At 34.2% G+C, this 26,342-nt stretch overlaps 1 protein-coding gene across 1 annotated transcript; it reads left to right on the top strand.

The window, feature by feature from the left end:
* The first annotated feature begins 3,127 nt into the window (after nt 1-3,127).
* On the top strand, nt 3,128-5,920 carry LOC129945076 (uncharacterized). The gene has a single exon (XM_056054740.1). It carries the CDS (start codon nt 3,128-3,130, stop codon nt 5,918-5,920), a length of 2,793 nt encoding a protein of 930 aa, XP_055910715.1.
* The last annotated feature ends 20,422 nt before the right edge of the window (nt 5,921-26,342 follow it).

Genomic DNA, 26,342 nt, shown 5'->3' with positions numbered 1-26,342 from the left:
GTGTAAGAAGCGCAATCGCTTACTTCATATTTAAATTTAAATTTTTTATTAGTCTTTTTTTTTGTATAGACTCAATTTAGTAGGATTGTGGTGTCTCTTTTAGTATCTAACTTTTCAATCCAATTCAATTGCCGTCCGACCGTCGCGTCGCGATCCAAATAAGTAACATGTAACATTTGTATCATCATAATAAAAAGTAAAAATTAAAGTTGTGTCTTGTGTTTTTGTCAATGGGTTACATACATCAATGTATTTCTAAGTATGTTTTTTTTGTTTTCCCTAGGTTGTAGCACATATATGTAATACTATTTAAAGCGCAGCTCGCTGATAGTATTATATAAATATATATAAGTTATGGCACCAAGAAATAATAAAAACAAAAAGCCCTACAAATCTAACAAAGGGATCATTGTTCTATTAAACGAACTTGATGTTTATAGTGTGCCCAAATAATCCACTCGGACACAGAAAACACTCCTTTTATATTCAAGTGTTTAAATCGTCTTGGCTACGAAAACAAAGTATCGCATCACTGTTCTATTCTATAAACAAAAGTGTCGCAGCATCTTGACACGCACCAACACACACAGCATCAACTGGAGGATTACGTTTCAGATCAGTCAAGCGGTTCGTTCGATCGGGCATTCATTAGTATTACCAAAAAATTGTAAAGATAATTTTAAGATTGTAATTTTGTTGAATAAAGTTTTTTTTTTAAAGAAAATTTATTAAAAGAATTTAATTGGGGGCTCAACCGGGATGCCTAAGTGTTAACTAGAAATTGAAAAAATAAATAAAGACACAAGTGGTATCCGCCAAAACTTTTTGATAAATTATATCCCAAAGAGGATAAAAAGTGCAGTGAACCAATTATCACCAAGACGGCGCGCGGGTTACGTCCAGGTCAGCAACCGAAACTAAAACGGATGTTCCCATAAATGCAGTTCCAAATAAAGCAACATCAGCGTCAGCAAAAGTGATGAAACATGGAAGTAATGTTAAATTGCCAATCGATTGGACTCGTTAGAGTTCCAAAAAATGGTTGAAATATCAAATCAGCAGTAACATAAAGTGAGAAGTTGGGAACTTATCGAAATGAATGATAAGTCTGTATTCGCGAGCTAAACCAATAACACCTTTGTAAATTAGATTAAGTGTTGAAATAAATAAATAAAGATTTTTTTTTAGAAATTTTTCTCGTACGTGAAAGTATCCGGAACACCAGCAGCTGTAGCAGACCATGTTGTGAGACAATTTTTATTTTTAAGAAAATTAATATTATTATCATTATAAAAACATTATTTTGTTTTCTCTATATATTAAAATAAGTATATGTATGTCCGATTCATTCAAAAAATTTATTAAAGAACATAAAACTTAAAAAAAAAATTAAAACACAGGACAAAAGAAAAAACGAAGTATTATACAAAGACAAAATAGCAACAACACTAGAACTCGAACAGATTATTTCTGGGGCTATGTCTGTAGACAACACCACTTACTAAAACCCAACACACATAATCAAACAGTATCTTAAAGGCTATTCATCTACACAGAGCGAAAAGCACCTCATAAAATGGAAGAAAAATAATAAGATTTAAGTTCTGTGAAATTGTACGAAAATATTGTGAAAAAGTAGTATTTACAACATAAAAAATTGAAAAAAAAATTCAAATAAAATCCCAAATAATCGTTTGCCAAGAGGTGAGCTATCATCTGATTATTTTGAAAGTATATTAAGCTTGTAAAATGAATGGGCTACAAAGAACCCCGCCAAATAATAACAACAACATCCCCAAGTGCAACAATACGCTCAATCGCAAAAACGACAGTGTCGTTCTCCCATAAACTCCATTATGCAAGATCGTGAATCGGGCAATATGCAAGTGGTGGATGTTAAGACTTTAGAACGATCACTAGCAACGTTACTTGATGAACGTAAAAAACTTGGCTACCAAATCGGACTTGGTTGAAGTCAAGACAAAGATGGATAGTCTAGAAAGGAGTAATGTTTTTCTTCAATCGAAACTACAACAGGTAGAGAATAGATGTCAAGTGCTTGAACGGCAAATCGATTTCCTAGAAAAAAAATCCAACGAAAAGAATCTGGTACTGCATATTCCAACTCAGGACGACGATCAGCATGTTATTGAAAAAACGAAAAGTGTGTGCTTAGATCTGCTACAGGAAAATATTCCTTCGAAAATCGTCAAAACCAAAGTTATACGCTCCAGAAACAAAAGAGTAGCGAACGTCATCGTCGAAATGCAACACAGCGAAGATGTATCACGTATATTGAGGTCAGCCATCAAGTTGCGGGATACTGGAATCTCTATCCACCGAGATTATACTCGAGCTGCTCGTGATAAAAGAAGACGTATTTTGCAAATTAAAACAAACATTCAGACATATAACAAAAACATGAAAGTGACGATTCGAGAACAAACACTTATTTGTGAAAACAAATCTTTTTATCTGGACCATAACAACATGCTTAAATGTGAAACAGATGATGAAATTGGTATGACATTAATGAACAAAATTCTGACAGCATGCAGTGACAGCAACAACTTGACAGAAACTGCACAATCAACCAACAACGTCGGTAATACAGTTCATGTGCCTACAACCAGTGCTGCAGTTGGGAGTGTAAATTGTAGTATTTAGTATTAATGCCGTCTGCCGTAGTTTAAATAATTCAAACAGTATCCAAAAATATTTAAACATTTTATCTTATAATGTGTCAGGTTTGACCAATAAAGCGTTATTTAGTGATTTTTATAAATTTGTTAACACTTTTGACATAATATTTTTATTTGAAACTTTTGTAACAGAGAACAATTACACAAGTATAGATAATAAACTAATAGATTATAAGTTTATGTGGATCCCGGCAATACGAAGTCAAACAAGAGGAAGAGCAAGTGGAGGATGTTACTTTGGTTACAAAAAAGAGTTAGTAAACTTGAAGTGTGAGTTTCTCAATCAAAATCACCTAACGTACGTTAAATTGCAAATCAACAACAAAACCCTTTTGATACTCCCCCTGTACTTGAATTGCAATAATTGGGATGAGGACTTTGATAATCTCGGCGAGATATTTAATACGATTAGTTCATCGAAAATAATGCTGATTGGGGATCTGAACGGGAGAATCGGTCAAGTTGCAGGAACAATTAACGAAGCAAAAGGAATTAATAGGCAGACTAAAGATGTAGTGTGCAATACAAGAGGAAAACGAATAATTGAACTGTGTGACTCGTTTGGATTGAGAATTCCAAATGGAACAATGCCCAGTGACGTTTCTGGTGATTTTACTTTTGTTGGTGGTCAAAGTTCATCAACTATTGATTATTCAATGATAGGCGAAGATTGGGAACCCTTTGTGACTGATTTCGAGGTGCGAGAACTTCCATACTCAGACCATCTGCCGATAGTCGTTACCTTACGGATGACTGAACATTCAACTGTAGTAAATAACATCGACCAATTACTTCCTAGACTCAACTGGAAACTCTCAAAAGCCTTATTATACAGACAACGTTTGGACATGAATCTACACAACCGCCAAAATACGGACTTTCGCTTGCTAGATCAAATTGTTAAGGCATCTTATCCACAGCAGCAGATAAGTACTACACGAAACAAAATAAGGGTAGAGCCTTGGTTTGACGAAGAATGCCAGAAGGCACGCAGAATTTCATTCGCATGGCTCAGGAATTTCAGAAACTCACCTCAAGGTCAATTTAGAAACATATACATCGAAGCTAATACGACATATAAAAAACTGTGCAAAAGCAAAAAGCGAGAGTATGAGGAACGACAAGCGGCCAGGTTGGCCTCCTGTAATAATGCATCAACGTTTTGGAAACTTGCGTGGGAGCTAAATGGTAAAAAACCGCCAATACACAAAAATCTGTGTGCAAATATGCTAGCCGAACACTTTCGGAAACTCCTCAACCCAGAAATGATGCCATCTATCTGGCAATATGCAACACCTGGTATAACCAATGAAATATTGGACTCGCAGTTTACTGCACAAGAATTGGAGCAAGCGTTATGTACTCTGAAAGATGGGAAAGCAGCAGGCGCAAACGGTATCCCAGCCGAATTTTACAAATATGGCACTTCTGCACTTAATGATCGACTTCTTACGATGTTCAATAAAGTCATAGAGGGGAATTTGGTAGTAAATGAATTTCAAGAAGCTGTTATATTCCCAATACATAAGAAAGGATCATACGCGGATGCTTCAAACTATCGGGGCATTTCCTTCTTGAATGCAACATATAAAATTCTTACAACGATGATGCAGAAAAGGCTCAACAAGTGGATTAAGTCTCAGAACATACTGAAAGAGTTTCAAGTAGGTTTTAGAGCAGGCTACTCTACAATGGACAATATTTTTGTACTCCGAAGTCTTGCAGAAAGCTTTATCGCTCAAAAAAAGAAATTATATGTATTTTTCATCGACTTTCAAGCGGCATTCGATACAATAAATAGAGGTGCCTTATTCTACAAGCTATATAACGCGGGGTTATCGATGAAATTTGGACGTGCGCTAGAGAATCTCTATAGAGGAACACGAGCGGCTGTATGGAATGGTGCAGAGTTGTCAGATTGGTTTGTGACCTCATCCGGAGTAAGGCAAGGCTGCACATTAAGCCCCACTTTGTTCTCACTTTTTATAAATGACCTGATTGATTATCTTCCTGGTGGCGTGGATTTCGCAGGAACACATATGAAAGCCTTATTATTTGCAGATGATATTGTCATGTTTGCGTATTCGCCGGAAGCGTTACAGCTCATGATAAACAGGTTACATAATTATTGTTGCTTATGGAACTTAATCGTTAATACGCAAAAGTCTAAAGTGATGATATTTAAAAACGGTGGTGAAAGAAATGCTTCTAACGAGAAATGGTCATTTAACGGAGAAGCCTTAGAGTGTGTAACCGAATACAAATACCTAGGGGTAATTTTTACGAGAAGTTTGAGCATGCAGAAGCATTTAACTGTGAAGTTAGAAAAGGCGAAAACAGCCATTAACATATCATGGAAAAGATGCTTCATGAACAGAAACATTGCGCATAGCAGTAAACACAAGGTATTTGAAGCAGTATCTGAGAGCATACTTTTATATGGCGCACAAGTTTGGGGATGTATGAGATTTCAAACGGTGGAAAAACTCTTGACACACTATATTAAAAGGATATTTAGCTTACCAGTCAACACACCAAATTACGTGGTAATGCTCGAAACAGGACTATCACCTTTACACATAAAGACCTTGAAGTTGCAAGCCGATTTTCTTCAGTACATATTCAATTTATCAGAATCCAGATTAGTCAAGAAGGTAGCTATCAGTGCCATACACGAACGAAACAGCTGGTATAGAGAGTGGTCAAAACTAGCTGAAGAATGCAATTTAAGCTTTGATTTAAACCTGGAAAACATTGGTAGTTGCAAGACTCTCTTCTACAATGTAATCTCGAAGGTGGATGAGAAATGTAGAGCTGAATATATAGCGGAAGCCTCCAGTTCCATCTGCAGAACAGTTTACAGTAGATTAAATCACAATTTGGCAGAGAAAAACTATTTTCATGACTCTAATAAGGTTAATGTTACCGCTACAATGGTCAGACTTCGCAGCGAGCTTATCAATCTGAACTTCATACCTCACAGACCTGATGTACCATTAGAATGCAGCATTTGCAACATGAAAGAAAGAGAAGACGTAATTCACTTTTTGGGAAGATGCCCAACTCTGAAAGAAACCAGAAGAAGCGTTCTTGGAAGCGATGTTTTATCTGAAGAGCAAGTCCTGGACGAATTGAATCAAATGAAAGTTAATAGAATTTATGAATATTGTGTAATTGCGCTCAGATATAGAGCAAGAATAATTAACGAAGATTTTTGATTAAACAAACCTTTAACTGTATCTTATTTGAATTTTAAATTTTATTGGTTTCCATATAATTCCTTATTTTAAACACATATGTTATTTAAAACGGTTATATCTTTGTAATTAAATTAATATATTATAGTTGTCAATCTGGCAGACGGCAAATGCCATGTCATAATGATTTTTGTATGCAAAAGTTTCAGCATTTCTTTTGACGTTTTGTCTTTAATCTCGCTTTCAAAACATAATACTATTTTTGAAATAAAACTCTCGTATTTCTTGAACATAAGACTCCCCTTTACAGGATGCAGGCTTTCGAAGTCTATGTCAATCTAAAACATTGTAGGAAAACTTTTACTTATGAACTTACAGTGTTATAATATTTGTATTTGTATATTTGTAAGATCAATATTTCTAAGTTCAGTTTTTAACCATTACCCAACAAGAACACATCAGTTCATAAATAAAACCGTTTGAGATTAAAATTAAAAGAATTTTTTTATTAAATTGGAAGTTCTTTTTAAAAACATCTTACGGTACATACAAATATTAATTCGCATACACTACTATTTTTTGCATAAGAATTTTATTGCAGGTCATTGCCATAGATCTATACTCCACGTTCCTATAGCCAACCACTCCAGAAAATGTATTCAATAAAATTTTAAATGTCTCAGAATACTTTTACTATGGTCAAGTGTATCTACCTATTCGTGAAGATTTAACGCACTGCATGCTGTGTAGTAAATATGCCTGAACGAATTTCGATGCATTGTAAAAGGGGCATGCATATTGGTTATGGTTTTGATGACATAGCAAGTATGCTGCCTGATTCTGTCATTAACTTCCCAAAGAATTAGAATTCAATACAATGTATATGTTTTAGTAATAATATAGGTTTAAGTTCTTAGTGTGTAGGGAAATTATTTTGTATAAATAGCCTAAGTCTGATCAAACAAAATTCACTTTTTTTTTTTATTTGGGAGTCAAACGAAGAAACTCTTTGTATTGCTTTAATCAGATCGGCTCTTTAGCCATTATATATACTTGGCTTGAGGAAGCCCATATCCTCCATAGCTTCGTAGGACAGACAGGGCTCTTAACACAAGATACACATAAACAATGTTCGTCTAGATGAATTAAAACATGCCTCCCACAGAATTGATGTTTTAAAACGACATATTGATGATTTGTTGCAAAAGACTCAAGTTAAACCTAAAATTAATTTGCTTCTCATTTCAGGAGAAGTTATATTATTCGTTCTGGCTCTAGTATTATTGAGGAAAATTCTAATATTTTTCGAAATCTTCAATACTTGAAGGTTCTACTTTGTTGCAGACAAAACCATCATTCAGAAGTAGACGTCTATGAGGCTCCCGAGAATGTTTCATTAGGAACCCGTCACATAGTCAAAGAAAGAAGACCTTTATCCGCAAGATAAGGATACTCAACCACTGACTAAAAAGGATTAGTTTTAAGATAAAAGTGTTAATATTAAGATTAAAAGAAAATATTTTAAAATTAAAAAAAAAAAGATATTTTAGCCTAAAAAAAAAGTTACTCGTAATTTTTCACCACTGTTATGTACCAACTCATCAAATTCTAATAAACTTTACACCTACACTCTTTTTGTCAATTCAACAGATTCTTTTAATGAACTGTTTATATATTCTATCTTGCATACTGTAATATGAATTTCAAGACGCCAACTTCTTTGACGTCCCTACATAGTTCTAAGATTCAGATTGAATTAAGCTGTCTACTCCAGTGGTCATACATTAACTGTTTGTGCATTTGCATTTTATTTGTATTGATTGCATTTTTTATATTTTTAATAAAGTAACGAATAAAGTAATCATAATAAAAGCAAAGAATAAAAGGACATACAATACAACAAAATACTAAGAGGACTTTTAAACAAAGAAGATGTGAAGAACGAGAAAAACAGGAGCAAAAACAATGAACTACAGAACCAAGCGGTTATTTTAAATTAAGAATTTTAATATGAAGCATAACATATACAACATATATAACTTCATTAATTTTTAAATAAAATTAAAAAAAAAATTACAAACTGTAATATTTGAATAAAAAAGGATTATAAAAAATAAAAATTATATTTGAACAAAAGACATTATAAAAAAAGTTATAGGTATATAAAAATATCCCAAACATTTTCAAAACACGAAAAAGATACCTTTTGCACTGACGTTGCGTACCCACATTCCCCTGATATTATATAATAATTATTTTCATTCACTGTGTTAACAAAGAACAAAGATTCGTGATTTAAATACCCCATTGATTACCAAGAAAAAACGTATAGATTCGGTATATTTCTACACACATACATACATACATATCCTTCCCAGGAAACTCTTTACTTGAACTTACTAAGAAGTGTTGTTTTCCTTATATTTCTATTGATCCCATAAAATGGACGAATTACAAGCTTCCCTGACAAAGCTTACCGGTGCAGTTTACTCTGTATTGGACCAAATGCGAGGATTTGAAACTCGCATTGTTCAATGGAGCAATGTGACGGTAGACAGGTATTCTCTGTTCTAAATGAGCACCTGAAATTATTTGAGACTAGGTTGCAGTCAGTGGAAACTGCAGGATTAACATCGGATTCGTTACGACATGTTAGTCTAGAAAAATTAACACTCGGGCCGAGTAGCGAGGAAGAATTAAGGGAGATCGCAAGACTCCCACATTCTGGAAAAGAACTCCAGGTTATTGACGGAAACCCCGTCGCTTATGTATCTTCGATACATAACGTGGAAACTGTAGATTATTGTGAGGGATAAACCTTTGTACAAGGCTATCCTTCAACACGTAAGACAAAAGGTGAGAGGTAAAGCTGACTCTGCACTTGTTTCACATAACCTTTTTGACAATGAATGTGCGGATATTAAAAGGGTTCTCTCTCTGCATAACGCAGACAAAAGAGACATCAGGACTCTGGAACATCAATTAAACCAGTTGAAGCAGGGATCATCTAAAATAGAAATAGATGATTTCTACGCAAGTGTTATTCATCAATTCTCCCTGATCATAAACAAAATCAGGGCGGACTCCTACTCAACTGAGACTCTTAATACTCTGATAGAGAATTATATTAAAAGAGCCCTGGATGTGTTTGAGCGTGGGTTGAATGGGGAGTTATCCAAGATTCCCATGATTCAAAAGCCCAAAACCCTTCCTGAAGCTTATTCTTCTTGCATTGAGATGCAAAATTTAACATTCAGAAATGATTCGGTGCACGTACAATCGCCGAATTTAATTTCTACTCCCGTGCACTACAACTTCAAACCGGAGAAACCATCTTTTTTATCTTGGAGGTCTCCAAACAGATTTCAAAGGTCAACGAATTCATCTGGACAACGAAATTTCACACCCTGGAGTCCAAGTTATAGAAACAATAGTTATAACCCACCTCTAAGACCAACAGGACCTAAACCTCCTGTAAAAATGGAACTTGGTTCTGAACAAAGTGGAAATATAAACTACATGAATCGACCACAAAATCCCTTTAAACGTGAGAAGCAGGGATCCGATCACAATGTGAAGAAACAACAAAGACTTTATAACGCAGTTCTCGACACAACAACTAATGCTTATCAACCCGAACAAGAGGAAAATGTTATGTCTGGAGCCTCGTTACCAGTGTATCATACCTAGAGTATGGTAAAAAGTAAGGCAAAATTTTACAATTTCTTATTGGCACTGGGGCAAAACAAAATGTTATCAAACCAGATTTGGCACAGGTTTCACAACCATTGGAAGAATCATTCTATGTTCATAGCCCCGCTGGGAAAATCCTGGTTAACACTAAAATTTCTGGTAAATGCTTTTCTTTTCTTGGTTGCGATACGGTTGTTACGTTCTATATATTACCAAATTTAAAATTGTTTGATGGTACCATCGGAGACGACACCCTCATAGAATTAAAAGCAATAATTGATAGAAAGAAAAACATTTTGACTATAGAATCCGGCATTAAAATTCCTTTCAAAAATAAAAACTCCGTTTTTGTGAACTCCTTAATAATAATAATTTCCAATGAAAGGATAAGTGCCTCTTCTAAAACCAAATTAGAATCCTTATGCGAAAAATTTAATTACTTATTCGGACCGGTTATGAACGACCAAGTGAAGACAAACATAAGAGCTGAAATACGTACAACAACAGTCCAACCTATTTACACAAAAAGCTATCCGTATCCTGCTTGCATGCGGGAGGAGGTTGAAAGACAGGTCAATGAGCTTTTGGAGGAAAACATCATCCGTCCGTCCAAAAGCCCATATCCTAATGGGTTGTTCCAAAAAAGCCAAAGCCAAACGGTGTAACCATCCAGATATTAACAGTACCCTAGCAAAGCCTTGTCGAGGCCAAATGCTTTACAACCCTAGACCTCACATCCGGCTTCCATCAGATATCGATGAGTGAAAAAGACATAGCAAAGACTGCATTTTCCAATATGAACGGTAAATTTGAATCCGTTAGGCTAAAGAACGCTCCTGCTATCTTTCAACGGATGATAGACGACGTTTTAAAAGAGCTCATAGAAAAAATCTGCAATGTGTATAAAGACGACATAATAATATTCAGCAAAACTGAAGAAAAGCATTTGTCAGATATAGAAAGGGTCTTTTCTAAATTACAGGGTGCTGTATTAAAGGTTAATCTAAAAAAAACGCACTTTATAAGCATTAATGTTGAGTTTTTACGATGTCTTGTTACACCTGAAGGAATTTTTTCGAATCCTACTAAAGTTAAAGCTATTGAAGCCATTCTTCCTCCAAACACTCTTAAAGAGTTAAAAAGCTTCCTTGGCTTGACCATGTACTATAGAAGATTTATTGGAGACTATGACTCGATATAAGTTAATAATATATTTCCCACATTCCCATATCTCCATTTGCACCTCTTATTATCCCACGTTCTCCCACATTCGTTATCTCTACTTGTACCTCTTATTTTCCCACGTTCTCGCACCTTACTTATTTTCCACTTCCTGCACGCGTAGTGTCATATTTTAATAATTTTAATGTAATTTAAGGAAAGCTTGCAAATGCAAAAGCAAAACGTTTTAATCGCTTTGCAAGCGAAAATAGAGTTAAGTAAAAATATAGTTATGTCACAGACATACACCACTACCATACCTACAATATCACTTAACGTGATGGACGGATATAGCCATCGAGCTATCGGCGCCGTCCAATATAAACAATAACTTCCGTCAATGACCAGTGACAAAAATCTTAAACAGATAAAAATTCTTCCCAGCGAGTAACATAAACAATTACTCGCTGTAAACATAAATGTGCTGATTCGCACATCTTATCGAGTGTGTCACCATCATTCCCGTTAGATCATGTATTGATCGTATTCCAGAATATTAGAATGGGGATGATCGGTTGGGTATAAATAGCCTGTAACAGTCGATGAGTCGTCTATTTCATTCATAACTTCGTATAAGCCTATGGTTTCCCCCGACCCACGGTAAGGGACCAGAAGCTTCAATAAATTAATCTTTAAAAACTGTAATTAAGAATTAATTGTCTCCAGTTAAAACATTTTATAAAGTTTAAATAAAAGTCTAAAAAACTAAGAAAAAATTCGTGTTGTGTTTTTATTTGAAACGCCCGAGTGGACGGGAGTATAAATGGTTTTTTTACCTTAGCGGGTAATTAAAGACATAACTATATATTAAATAAAGTCAGTTTAAAAACAGAACTCAACGACTATATATCTTAAATTTGAAGTGATCGGTTGCAAAATTTTAGTTCGGAAGTTTAAATCTATTTTTTTCATAAAATTAATGTAATTTAAAAAGAAATTAACAGTGGATATTAACAGATAAGAAAAAATAAAAGACAATATTATTGAAGAACAATAAAAAACAAAATCTTTAAGGACAATGAGTGGTAATTGCCACAAATGTGGCGGAAAGTCAATTAAAACTGATGCATTAATCCAATGTGTTCATCGCATTGACGACCTACTATAGCGATGACACAACAGGAGTCAATGACCAGCGCAACTATGACATACTACAACGAATACTGATGACACAACAGGAGGCAATGACCAGCGCAACTTCGAGTTGTGTTATTGTTTTTATTTATTTATTTTAATGCTGACATATTTAAATGTTATTGATTGACATAATTTGTATATATTTTGATTTGTAAGGAAATTATTATTATATGTAATCTATGCTTTGTAATAAAAATTGTATTATGTGTAATGAATAGTTTAAGTATAAAAGAGACATAATTGTCAACAATAAAGGCATTCGTCAGTAACAACCAATCATACCAAGGTGTTTTTATTTACGAATCTCCACAAGAACAAGTTCAAGTGCTTGGATCTTGATTCCTCCTAATCTTATTGTTTATGTACAGTAAGAAAAGTCAATAATTGTATTGAACAATTTGACTTTACAAAACACAATGCAATGGCCAATGCAAAAAATTGTTTCATGCAAAAAGGTGTCTAATGCTAAGTGAAAGTGAAACTAAGGTTCTAAATGAAAAGACCACTGCAGGTGTCGGATATACTTGTGAAAATTGTTTGAAATCTATGCATTTGGCTATAAATAATTCAGATTTAATTGACAAAATTGATTTAAATAAAAGTTTAATTATTCAAGAAGTGGAAGAAAAAATGAGAATCTTATTAGAAGAAAAATTTACACAGTTAAAAAGAGAAATAAGTGAATCTATTGTTATGGATAAAGAGAAAAGGAGTGAGAAAGTGGAGGATACAAAAAAAGAAAAAAAAAAATAATGTATTCAGATTTATTGAAAAAACCAGTTGAGATTGCACCTGTGTTGGTTAAACCAAAAAAAATTCAAGAGACTAATAAAACAAAGAGTGATTTAAAAAGTGCTGTTGATCCCGCAACACTCTCAATCAAAGTTAATAATATATTTGAGAATGGAGCGGTGGCAATCAGCTGTGATAGTGAGAAATCTGCAAAGATAATGGGCGAGGAAATAAAAAACAAAATGAGTGAAAAATATGAAGTGCATATGCCCATAATGAGAAATCCAACAATTTTAATAAGCGGTTTGAGTGAAAATTTAGAAGAAAATACAATAATTGAATCAATTAAAAACCAAAATAATTTTGAATTTAGAAATATTAAAGTTATTAAAGTGTATCAATCATTTAAAAATCGTTCAATATATAATGTACTTGTAGAAATTGATAAGGAAGCTTTCAAACAAATGATGGATGAAAAGTTTGTTTATATTAAGTATGATAGATGTGTTATTTATGAAAAAGTGAACGTAAGAAGATGCTTTAAGTGCTTAGGATTTAATCACAAAATAGAAAACTGCACGAGTGAAAAAATTTGTTATAAATGTGGAGAAACAAACCACGAAGTAAAAGAGTGCACAAGTCAGATTATTAAGTGTATAAATTGCAGTAGAGTTAAAACAAAAACAAATTTTGACAACATAAATGTTGATCACGATACAAGAAGTATAGATTGCCCGGCGTATAGAAGGCAATTACAATCTGAGAGAAGTAAAATTAACTACTAGCAATTATCAGAAATTAAATGTTTGTGTCTAAATATTCAGGGATTGATAAATAACTTCAGTGAGCTTGAAACCATTATAAATGAGAATAATTTTGAATTCATATGTCTGACCGAAATCCATATAACAAGTGCAAATGAAAATAAAGAAATTGAAGTTCAAAATTATAGTGTAGTGAGATGCGAATCCATATCTACATATACAGGTGGTGTTGTTTTTTACATTAAAGATGGTTGGAACTATGAAGTGTTGCAAAATATTGTTATTGGAAAGCAAATATGGTGGTTATTGATAAAAGTGTCACACAAAAATTTAATGTTTGTACTTGCTGGTCTATACCGATCTCCTAGCTATAGTTGTTTAGACAAACATAAATCATAATAAATAAAGAATACAAAAGAATAAATGTAATGCGGAACTTGCAAGCAACTACATTTGCAAGTTCCGCAAAATAAGCAAATAAGAAGCGAACAGGTGTGTAATTCAAGGGTTATCTTGAATTACTTAGATTTAAGATTATATAAATACTATGATTAATGAGAAATAAAGTTACTTAGAAATCTACAGTCCACGAGTTCTTATATGAGCTATGCATTGGTCCTTCGAGCCGGATCCAGAAGACATCAGAATCTTCGTAACCAGAAGACATCAGAATCTTCGTAACCAGAAGACATCAGAATCTTCGTATCCAGAAGACATCAGAATCTTCGTATCCAGAAGACATCAGAATCTTCGTATCCAGAAGACACCAGAATTTTCGTAAAGAAGACATCAGAATCTTCGTATCCAGAAGACATCAGAATCTTCGTATCCAGAAGACATCAGAATCTTCGTATCCAGAAGACATCAGAATCTTCGTAACCAGAAGACATCAGAATCTTCGTAACCAGAAGACATCAGAATCTTCGTAACCAGAAGACATCAGAATCTTCGTATCCAGAAGACATCAGAATCTTCGTATCCAGAAGACATCAGAATCTTCGTATCCAGAAGACATCAGAATCTTCGTATCCAGAAGACACCAGAATTTTCGTAAAGAAGACATCAGAATCTTCGTATCCAGAAGACATCAGAATCTTCGTATCCAGAAGACATCAGAATCTTCGTAACCAGAAGACATCAGAATCTTCGTAACCAGAAGACATCAGAATCTTCGTAACCAGAAGACATCAGAATCTTCGTATCCAGAAGACATCAGAATCTTCGTAACCAGAAGACATCAGAATCTTCGTAACCAGAAGACATCAGAATCTTCGTAACCAGAAGACATCAGAATCTTCGTATCCAGAAGACATCAGAATCTTCGTATCCAGAAGACATCAGAATCTTCGTATCCAGAAGACACCAGAATTTTCGTAAAGAAGACACCAGAATCTTCGTTTCCAGAAGACACCAGAATCTTCGTACCCAGAAGACACCAGAATCTTCGTACCCAGAAGACACCAGTATATTCGTAACCAGAAGGCACCAGAATCTTCGTAAAAAACACCCCAAACTTGAACTATGGATACACTGATGAATCAACAAGAGGAAATTGGCAACAATTTAGCAAAATTGCTAGAGTCAATAAGAAAGGAACCGATAGCAAGACGAACAACAGAGTACGTTAAAAAAAGAGAATCAGAGGTCAACCACCTATGGCAGCAATTCACACATAATCATGACGAAATTTTAAAATTAAATACACCTAATCATGAATACTTTACAAAAAAATATTATGAACAGGTGCAACGCGTCATGGAAACAATTAACGATAAGTTAATTGCATATGCAGTTGCATTGGGGAAATCCAGCAACGATGACAAAAAAGTTGAAACTGTAAACAATGAACTTGACCACAAAAAAAATGAAGAAATCCGAACCCAAAACACAGAAAAAATAAATCTGGGCCATTACGACACACAGTCAAGTAATATGAAACGAGCACAAATACGAATGGGGTCGTTCGAAAGGCAAATATCAGAAACATTCCTCCACACAGATATGAGTAATTCGGCAATCGAATTCCAGACCACGAATCTTATGGAGGAATGGAAAAAAATAGACTCAATATATGAGGAAATATTGCTTTTCGAGGTATTTAATGACGAAACCGATAAAGCTAATTTTTTGACCCAAATTGAAGGGTTGAAAAAGAGGTATTCGGAAGTAATGGTGTCACTCAGAGAGAAGAAAAAACCAGAATCTGCTTCCACCTCACACCATGAGGTTAAACTCCCAAGAGTTCAGATACCAATGTTTGATGGCAGATCAAACACATGGATTGAATTCCATGATATTTTTAATCAAGTGATACACTGCAACAACAGATTATCAGATGTTGAAAAAATGCAGTATCTCAAGAATAATCTTAAAGGTGAGGCCTCCAAACTATTAAGACATTTAGAGGTTAGTAACAACAACTATAAGGTGTCATGGGATTTATTAAACGAGAGATATGCCAACAAACGAAGATTAGTAAATTCATATCTCCATACCTTATTAAATCAACCAAAGGTTGATTCAGAATCCAGTACCCAACTAAAAAAGTTGCATGATACAACAAAAGAGTGCTTATACGGTATGTCAAATCTTGGATTTGACACCTCTTCCTGGGAACCAATAATAATATATCATATAACACAAAGATTAGATATTGAATCTCTACGGCTGTATGAGCAGTCGTTACCAAACACGAAGGATGTTCCATCTTTACAACAAGTATATGACTTTCTAACGAATCGTTTCGAATCGTTAGAATCACTGGGTGACAAGAAACGAGAACATAAAAACCATCCAAGGCAAATTGTTCGAAACTTCGTAACAAAAGTTGAAACCCGATGTCGCTATTGTAGAAAAACTGCACATAGCATTTATAAATGCAATGAATTTCTTGCATTACACCCAAACCAGAAATTAGAAGCCGTCAAACGCCAAAACCTATGCCGCAATTGTCTTAGCCATACGATGAATGAAAGCTGTCAGAGTCGCAGAACCTGCAGCATATGCAAAGGCCATCATCACACTTTATTACACAATGATGCCCTTTCTAAGAATCCAAGAAATACAACCATCCAAACAGCATTGGCAGAATATAATAAAGAAATTCTTTTAGCCACTGCAATGATAAAGGTAACCACATACAATGGTAAATTTGAAATATTGCGTGCACTCATTGACACTGGAGCACAGGCATCATTTATAACTGAGGAGGCAGCCCAGATGTTATCGGTCCCGAAATCTAAGGCTTACGTTAAAGTATCCGGTCTTGGAGCATCATCAGCAGGAACATCACTTGGAAAGGTTCATATCCAAGTCCAACCTCGATTTTCATCAACATTCAAAATCAATATTGATGCGTATGTTCTCCCTAAGTTAACAAATAAACTTCCCAATTCTTACTTCAAGTTCTCAATGTGGAAAAATTACTTGCTGGCTGATCAAACCTTCAACCAGCCTGGACCAATTGACGTCATCATAGGTGCCGATGTATATCCCTCGATAATTTGCGATGGAATCAAAAAATCAGAAAACGGTACATTGGCACAAAATACAGAACTAGGCTGGATCATATCAGGGAAGATACCAGTATCAAAGGATCCCATACAAATCATAACAATGATATCTACAACTGAACTCTTTGATCTAAGCAACCAACTTAAACGCTTCTGGGAAATAGAAGAAACTCCATACCAAGAAGAAACAACGAATGAAAATGATGACTGCGAAAAACAATTCAAAGAAAACCATAGACGAAATCACGATGGAACATACACAGTAAGAATTCCATTCAAACCAAATAAACAAACTTTAGGTGATTCGAAAAAGAGAGCAATGGCTAGACTTTTACAAATGGAAAAAAAGTTTAAAAAGAATAATAAAGTTGGGGAAGAATACAGAAAATTTATGAGAGAGTATTTAACCCTTGGACATATGAAACCGATTGAGCAGATTACAAATCCTGATGATGAAGTGTATTATATGCCACATCAAGCAGTAATAAAAGCAGACAGCACTACTACAAAGCTCCGTGTAGTCTTTGATGCCTCATCCAAAACAGACAATGGAGAAAGTCTGAATGACAACATGCTAGTTGGACCTAGGTTACAGGCTGATTTAGCAACCATACTTCTACGTTGGCGGAAGTATAAATACGTCTTTACAGCAGACATAGAAAAGATGTATCGACAAATAAAAATTGATGAGAGAGACATGAATTATCAGAGGATATTATGGAGATTCTCACCCGATGAAACGATTAAAGAATATGCACTAACAACAGTTACATATGGGACGTCGTCAGCCCCATACCTTGCCATTAAAACAATACGTCAATTGGCAGATGATGAAGCGATAAGATTTCCAAAGGCATCTAAGATTGTTCACGAAGACTTCTATATGGACGATGTTATGACGGGAGCACACACTATTGACGAAGCTAGAGCAATTCAGAAAGAACTAGTTGAATTAATGCAAGTAGGTGGATTTAACCTCAGAAAATGGACGAGTAATAACCAGGAACTTTTGAGATGCATCCCATTAGAGCAAAGAGAGCTAGGAATAATTGAGCTAGTAGAAAATGAAGAAAAGACCACTATAAAAACCCTTGGTATTAATTGGAATCCAACAACAGACACATTCCATTTCAAGGTTAGCATTAAAAATGATTCCACTAAATTAACAAAAAGAATTATTTTATCAAAAGCAGCTCAAATATTTGACCCTCTGGGTTGGATAACTCCAGTCACCCTACGGGCAAAGTTAATTATTCAAAAACTATGGAAGTCCAAAGTATCCTGGGATGACGAAGTCCCTGAAACAATTGCAACAGAATGGATCAAATACCAAAGTGAAGCTTCCGCTCTAGAACAAATCAAAATACCAAGATACATAAATTACTCAATCCAAGTTACCTCCATAGAATTACATGGGTTTTGTGATGCGTCAGAACAAGCATATGGTGCCGTAGTATATTCAAAAATAACAACACGAAGTGGTGATACAAATATCTGTCTTCTTACTGGAAAATCGAAAGTAGCACCCATCAAATCAAAACTTACGATACCTCGTCTAGAGCTGTGTGGAGCGGAGCTCCTTAGTAAGTTGATGGTTCACGTGAGTAAAACTCTTGAAATAGAAAATTTAGACATGTTTTACTGGACCGATTCAATGATAACATTAGGCAGAATACAAGGGTCAAATAGTAAACTCGATGCATTTGAAAGAAATCGAATTCAAAAAATCCAGAGAATAACTAATCAAAGTAACTGGAACTATGTCAAAACAGGAGATAACCCAGCAAATTATGCATCACGAAGTATAAATGCCTCAGAGTTAATCAATCACAAACTTTGGTGGTATGGACCTTCATGGTTAACATTAGATAAAAACTTATGGCAACTCAAGAAATTAGAGAAGCCAGCAGAAGAAAAGGAAGACCCGGTAAACCTGTTATTGGCAAATGTCTCTTCTTACCAAGAGAATGCAATAATAACACAATTTTCATCAATCAACCAATGTCTACGAGTACTGTCACACTGCAGAAGATTTATAAAGAGCTGTAGGTCTAAAGAATTACAGACATTTAAAGAATATATTACAGTCAAAGAGTTGAAAGAAACACTTTACCTAGTATTGCGACAAATCCAATACACAGAATTTAAAGAAGAAATAAAAAAACTAACGAAAAACGAACCTATAGCCATGAAAAGCAAGTTACTTATGTTGAACCCTATAATTGACGATACTGGACTCCTCCGAGTTGGGGGAAGGTTGCAGAACTCAAGTCTCCCATATGAAGAACGACATCCAATTATCCTTCCTCACAACGGTCATTTCACGAAACTAATCATAGAAGATGCACATATGCAATGTCTGCATGGAGGAAACTCTCAAACACTTGCCTTTATCCGAAGAAAATATTGGATACTTAGTGCTAAAAACAGAGTAAGGCAAATACTAAACAAATGTGTAACTTGTTGCCGATACAAAGCCTCAAACACGCAACAAATCATGGGAAATCTTCCCGAATTTAGAGTTGTTCCATCCCCACCGTTTAGTCACACTGGGATCGACTATGCTGGACCCATTCAAATTAGAATATCTAAGGGCCGAGGAATGAAGACATACAAAGGTTATATAGCGGTATTTATATGCTGTACAACTAAGGCGCTCCATCTTGAAGCAGTTAGTGATCTCACAAGTCAATCTTTTATAGCTGCGTACAAAAGGTTTGCAGCAAGACGTGGAAACTGCAAACACATCTATAGCGATTGTGGTTCGAATTTCATTGGAGCTAATAAAATTCTAGAGAAAGAACTTCAAGATACAATAAAGCAATCATCCGAATACATGGCAAAGAAGTTAGCTGAAGACGGAATTCATTGGCACTTTAATCCACCAGCAGCACCACACATGGGTGGATTATGGGAAGCAGGTGTAAAATCGGTAAAATATCACTTAAGGCGAATCCTGGGTAACACAACACTTACATTTGAAGAAATAACCACCACCCTATATCAGATCGAAGCTTGTTTGAATTCAAGACCATTGTGTCCTCTTAGTAATGATCCAACCGATTTGAATGTACTGACACCAGCACACTTTTTAATTGGTCGACCATTGGTGTGCCCACCTAGATCAGATTATGACGACACACCCCTTAGTAACCTTAGCCGTTGGAAACTAGTCAACAAAGTGACGGAAGATTTCTGGAAGATTTGGTCAAGCGAGTATCTTTCAAGGATGCAACAGAGAACTAAATGGAAATCTGAAAAGGAACCCATAAAAATAAATGACTTGGTACTATTGAAAGATGAAAATCTCCCTCCAGCAAAATGGAAACTAGCAAGAATAGTTGAGGTTCATCCTGGAAAAGATGGTCATACAAGAGTAGTAACCGTAAAAGTTGGCACAGATTCCTATTTTAAAAGACCAATAGTCAAAATTTGTAAGCTACCTACAGAAGAAGATGATGAAGACTCCACACTACATGATACTAAAGATGTTTTGCAGGCAAATTTCGCGTCAGTTAATCTACCAAACATAAAACAACCTCGAAAACGAAAAATAAGACCGGTTTCTTGGCTTCATCATAAAGAAGTACAAAAGGAGGAACAACCGGAAAAAAAAATAACACTAACCGAATACCAAAGTCGCAGAACTAATAACAAAACATTTGGTAAACCACTATCTATGCTGACAATCTGGATGCTTTGGATGTGTGGGCTAAAAACGACAGAAGCAACATTCAACATAACGTATCCGACACCAGGACTATACATTGAACATTTAGGAGAGGCCCAAATAAGGCGAGGAACTCTCAAAATAGAGTTTACCTACCCACTCAATGTTACCCAAGATACAAAAACCATAAATGGAACGGTAACAAAAATGATACAGATCTGTCAACGAGCAAAAGCTAGGGCAAAGGAAATACACTGTGACGAATTTGTTGATCAACTCAAAGACAAACAAGCAATACTGCTAAGAGATATAGACGTAATTAAATCAATTCAGAGTAGACAGAAACGAGGACTATTGGGTACCATGCTACAAAATATATTTGGTGTCAATGAAGAGGTATACACTGATATCAGTACACTAAGAGAAGATCAAATTACATTATTACAAGCAAATCAACATCAAACTAACCTTATGTTGAGAACAACAGGTTTAGTTGAAGATCTAGAAAAACAAACCAAAGATAAACTGAATTCCTTAACACATAAGTTGAATCAAGCAACAGCTGAAATTAATAAAATTGAAAATAATTGGTATAAGAACGATATAAATCGAGTAGATATACACTTGCTTGCTGCTTACAATCTTGCTCAGGGAGTGCTGGAAGAACTGAGTAGACGTTATAATTCCTTACTGAAGATATCCTTGAAAAAAGCAGATTTATTTGAAAGCATTACACCAGGAGAACTAATGGTTCTTATTCAAAATGTGTCAAAGCGATTACCACAAGATATAAACATCATCCCAAAACCTGATCAAAAGATGGACGTTCAACGAAATGAGACTCACATCATTGCACATTGGTTCCTTCACCTTAGTACATCATCAAAATACAATGTTATAAGAGCCACTCCAATCCCGCGTCAGTTAACCAATGATTCATACACCATACCCGTCATTCGGAAGGCCATAATTGCATCTGATTACAACAGTCAAACATATTTCGAACTATCAGAATGGGAATTCAACCAATGCACGCCAGAAGATAAACACATGTATTTGTGTTCCCCATCAGTAATAAGTAAAATTGATACCAACCCAAATTGCATTATCGATGAAATATATCACAGACGAGATAAGAAGAGGTGTAGCTACGAAACACTATCCATACCAAATATAACATTTAAGCATGTATATCAAAGAAATACATGGCTATTCATAGCGAGCAGACCAACTTCAGCAGCAGTATTATGTAATGGTATTCACGAAGACGTCGAGTTGAACAGAATTGGGCTCATACAAATAAATGATGGGTGTACTCTTCGAACACCCCAGAACATCATCATCTCAGAAAAAACAGATACAGTACTGATCAAGGGCACATACACTCATCCTATGAACTGGAATATCTCGGAAAACCATGAAGAAGAATTTCAGCCAAAGGTATTAAACGAAGAAACCATCCTAAAAACGTCAGACCATCTAAGATCCCTCAGACAACAACATAAAGCCGTACATTATATGCCGCACAATTGGAAAACTATCAGCCACCATGCAGCTACCGGTTCAATTACATTGACGATCACCATTATATGTTTAGCGATCATATATAAAGTCCGAGGCCAAACACATCGAACACATGACCTAAATCCACCGTCAGCAGTTATAATCAACCCACCCATGATGACCCATAGACGATTTGACATACTAAGTAAAATGTGCAACGAAACCCCACTGACACAAATCGAACCTGAGGCCCCGCAAAATGTTTAGACAAACATAAATCATAATAAATAAAGAATACAAAAGAATAAATGTAATGCGGAACTTGCAAGCAACTACATTTGCAAGTTCCGCAAAATAAGCAAATAAGAAGCGAACAGGTGTGTAATTCAAGGGTTATCTTGAATTACTTAGATTTAAGATTATATAAATACTATGATTAATGAGAAATAAAGTTACTTAGAAATCTACAGTCCACGAGTTCTTATATGAGCTATGCAATAGTGAAACGATTTTCTTAAATTATTTCGAAAATTGGGTTGATAGTTCCAACTTTGCTCATAATTCAAATTTAATAATAATTAATAATAATGGGAGATGTTAACATAGACTGGTTTAAAAATAATTCATTCAAAAAACAAATTAGTAGTGCATTTAAAGACAACGCGCTTCATCAGATGGTTTTTGAACCCACCAGAATCACAAAGAATTCAAGATCGTTAATCGATTATGTAATTGTAAACGACAAGACAAACATAAAAGCAAATACGGTGAGTGAATTGAAAATCAGTGATCATGAAAGCATTTTAGTAAAAATCAAAGTTCTTTCCGATATCACTTTAGAACCTAAATCAATAACATTTTTGAAATATGACAGTGAACAATTTTTGAATGAATTGCAAACTAAAAACTTTTATTTTGAACAAGATAATGTTGAAGTAAATTCACTTGCTGTCAAATTTAGTGAAAATTTCATAAGTGTATTGCAAATATTTATGAAAACTATAACTATTGAACAAAATCAGAACGAATGGTTTTCTGAAAACTTAAGAACATTAAAAAACGATAAAATATTAGGATATCATATCGCGAAATTGTCTGCTGATGAAAATGATTGGAATTCGTATAAGAGGAAAAGAAACCGTTTTAAAACTGCCTTGGAGACCGCAAAAAACAACTTCGTTAGGAGAAAAATTGATAGTTCGAGAGATCACCAAACTATGTGGAGAAATATTAAACAGTTAATACTTAGGGAAACACCTAAAGAAATAAAAGAAATTTATCATAATAATACAGAGTATAGAAATAATATTGATATTGCTAATGTATTGAATAAAACCAGATACAAGATATTGAGTATGTAAATCAAATAGATGATTATTATTATATTAAATTTGAATTCAAACAAATAAACACACTAGAATTAAAAGAAATTATGAAATTGATGAACAACAAACAAGATACAAACTATGCTAATATTAGAATGTATTTAGATACTTTTGAAATCTGTGGAAATTTATTGACAAAGGTAATAAATAATTCAATTCTTGAAGGAATTTTTCCAGATTGTTGGAAAGAATCAACTATTGTACCAATTCCTAAAGTTAAAAATACCAAAAACGCAGAAGAGTTTAGACCTGTTAATATGTTGCCACTAGAGAGTAAGATTATTGAAAAATAAGTTTACATACAATTGCAAAAATACTTAGAATCATTCAATCTTATATCACATTATCAATTAGGATTCCGGAAAAACCATAATTGTGAATCTCTTCTCAATTTAATAATAACTAAATGGAAAATTGAAATACATGACAAAAAGATAATTGTTGCAGTTTTTTTGGATCTGAAAAGAGCCTTTGAAACAGTAGATAGAGATATTCTTTTAATGAAGCTAGAGAAATATGGCATTAGGGCAAACGAACAAAATTGGTTTCGATCATATTTATACCAAAGACGGCAAGAAACTAAGATAAATAGCTGTTTTTCAGACTCTATAGATATAAATTGTGGAGTACCTCAAGGATCTCTGCTTGGAGTCCTTTTGTTCTTAGTTTACATAAATGATATGGAAAAAGTTATTGAATTGTCCAAGCTGGTATTGTTTGCCGATGATGCCCTTCTTTTTGCTTCAGGAGACACTGCTGAGGAATGCATTATAAAAAATTTGCAACGATGGTTCAATATGAACAAATTGAAACTTAATATCAATAAAACTAAAGCAATGGTTTTAAATGGTGAATCAAACAGTGATATTTGCATAAATAATCAAAAAATTGAAATAGTAAGTGAGATTAAATACTTAGGAGCCTTGATTGATAATGGTTTAAGTTTTAACTCTCATGTTGATTATATTTGTAAGAAAATTGCCAAAAAAATTCACTTTTTTGGTAGAATCAGAAAAAGAATTTCAAAATCAACTGCTATAAATGTTTATAATACTATTATTAAACCTCACTTTGAGTATTGTTCTAGCATCTTATTTATGTGCAATAACACAATGATGAATCGCTTGCAAAAACTTCAAAATAAAGGAATGAGAGTAATTTTGTTGTGCAATAGACTGATGCACATAGAAGACATGTTAACACAATTATATTGGCTCAGTATTAATCAAAGAATTATATTTAATGTTTTGTTATTTGTTTATAAAATGAAGTTTAACCTCTTGCCAAATTATCTATGTGAAAATTTAACTTATGTAAATGAAGTCCATTCTTATCAACTAAGAAATGCAAATGATTTTAGATTATTAAACTATAGAAACCAAAGAACTAGGAATATGGTAATGCATAAAGGATTATCTATTTTTAATAGCTTACCAAATGAAATAAAGAATGAATTCAATATAGATAAATTTAAAAGACTAACCAAAATATATGTTAAAAATAGATTTTAAGATAAAAATATGTATTTTTAAATAGCTTTTTTTAGCTAAATAAAGTTTAATAAAAAAAAAAAAAAAAAAAAAACGACTAAAGGTCTTTTATTTACTGGCGCCCAACTTTAAAATTCGATTAGTGTGTGCTTTGAAAATATTTGTATAAAGAGAATAGAGCAAATTATAAATTATAAAAACATCGATCACAGAAGAAACCACAGAAGAACCGACAGAAGAACCCAGAGAATTAACCAGATGCTCCCAGAATTTTTCAACGAACAATAGACAACATATTGCGAGATGAAATAGGCAAATGTTGTCATGTTTATATAGATGATGTAATCATTTTTTCGCAGACAGAAAGAGATCATCTAGAAGACATAAGGAATATTTCTTCTAAACTTTTAAACGCTAACATGCGAATATCTCCAGAAAAATGTAATTTTTTTAAGCATGAGCTTGAATTTTTAGGATTTCTTGTCTCTGGAGACGGCATTAAAACCTTACCAAATAAAGTCAAAGACATTGTAGACTTCGAAGTGCCAAAAACACTTCGTGCACTAAGATTATTACCGTCGCTTTGTTAAAGATTATGCAGAAATAACTAAACCTTTAACAAAATACCTAAGAGGAGAAAACGGAAATATAGGAACGAATAAGTCTAAGAACATCAAAATTAATCTAAATACTGAGGCTATATGTGCCTTTAATAGAATAAAGAACATTTTAGCCTCAGAAGATGTTTTACTATTCTATCCTGATTTTCAAAAGCCTTTGGACTTAACTACCGATGCTTCATCGCAAGCATTAGGCGCTTCTTTCTCAAGGTGGTAGACCTATTACAATGATATCTCGAACTTTAAGCAAGTCTGAAGAAACTTACGCTACAAATGAACGTGAAATGCTAGCAATAGTTTGGGCATTGAAATCTTTGAGAAATTACTTATATGGTGCTCCCGATATTCATATTTATACAGATTACCAACCACTCACATTTGCGATTTCTGAAAAAAATCCTAACAACAAATTGAAGAGATGGAGAGCATTTATTGAAGAATATTCTCCAACCTTTTATTATAAACCTGGTAAAGAAAACAAGGTAGCTGATGCGTTATCTCGACAACATATTAACACGCACTCTACTTCTGGAGAAACTGTTCATAGCTAGGAATCTTTAACAAAATTAATACCTTCGATAGAAAATCCAATCAATTGTTTCAAAAATCAAATCTTTATCAGTCAAGGTTCTCAGAAAAGCAAAAAAGTTAAAATTCTTTTCCAAAAACAGGTTAGACATACAATAACATTCAGTTCCATCAGAGAACTTATCGAA

This window comes from Eupeodes corollae, chromosome 1 (genome assembly GCF_945859685.1).
Source record: "Eupeodes corollae chromosome 1, idEupCoro1.1, whole genome shotgun sequence".
Taxonomy (NCBI): domain Eukaryota; kingdom Metazoa; phylum Arthropoda; class Insecta; order Diptera; family Syrphidae; genus Eupeodes; species Eupeodes corollae.
The sequence above is the reverse complement of the archived record's forward strand: the minus strand, read 5'-3'. Positions and strand labels throughout refer to the sequence as shown.

What these genes read in the sequence shown, in the direction of transcription:
- LOC129945076 (XM_056054740.1), top strand. Translation starts at nt 3,128, where the DNA reads ATGCTGATTGGGGATCTGAACGGGAGAATCGGTCAAGTTGCAGGAACA.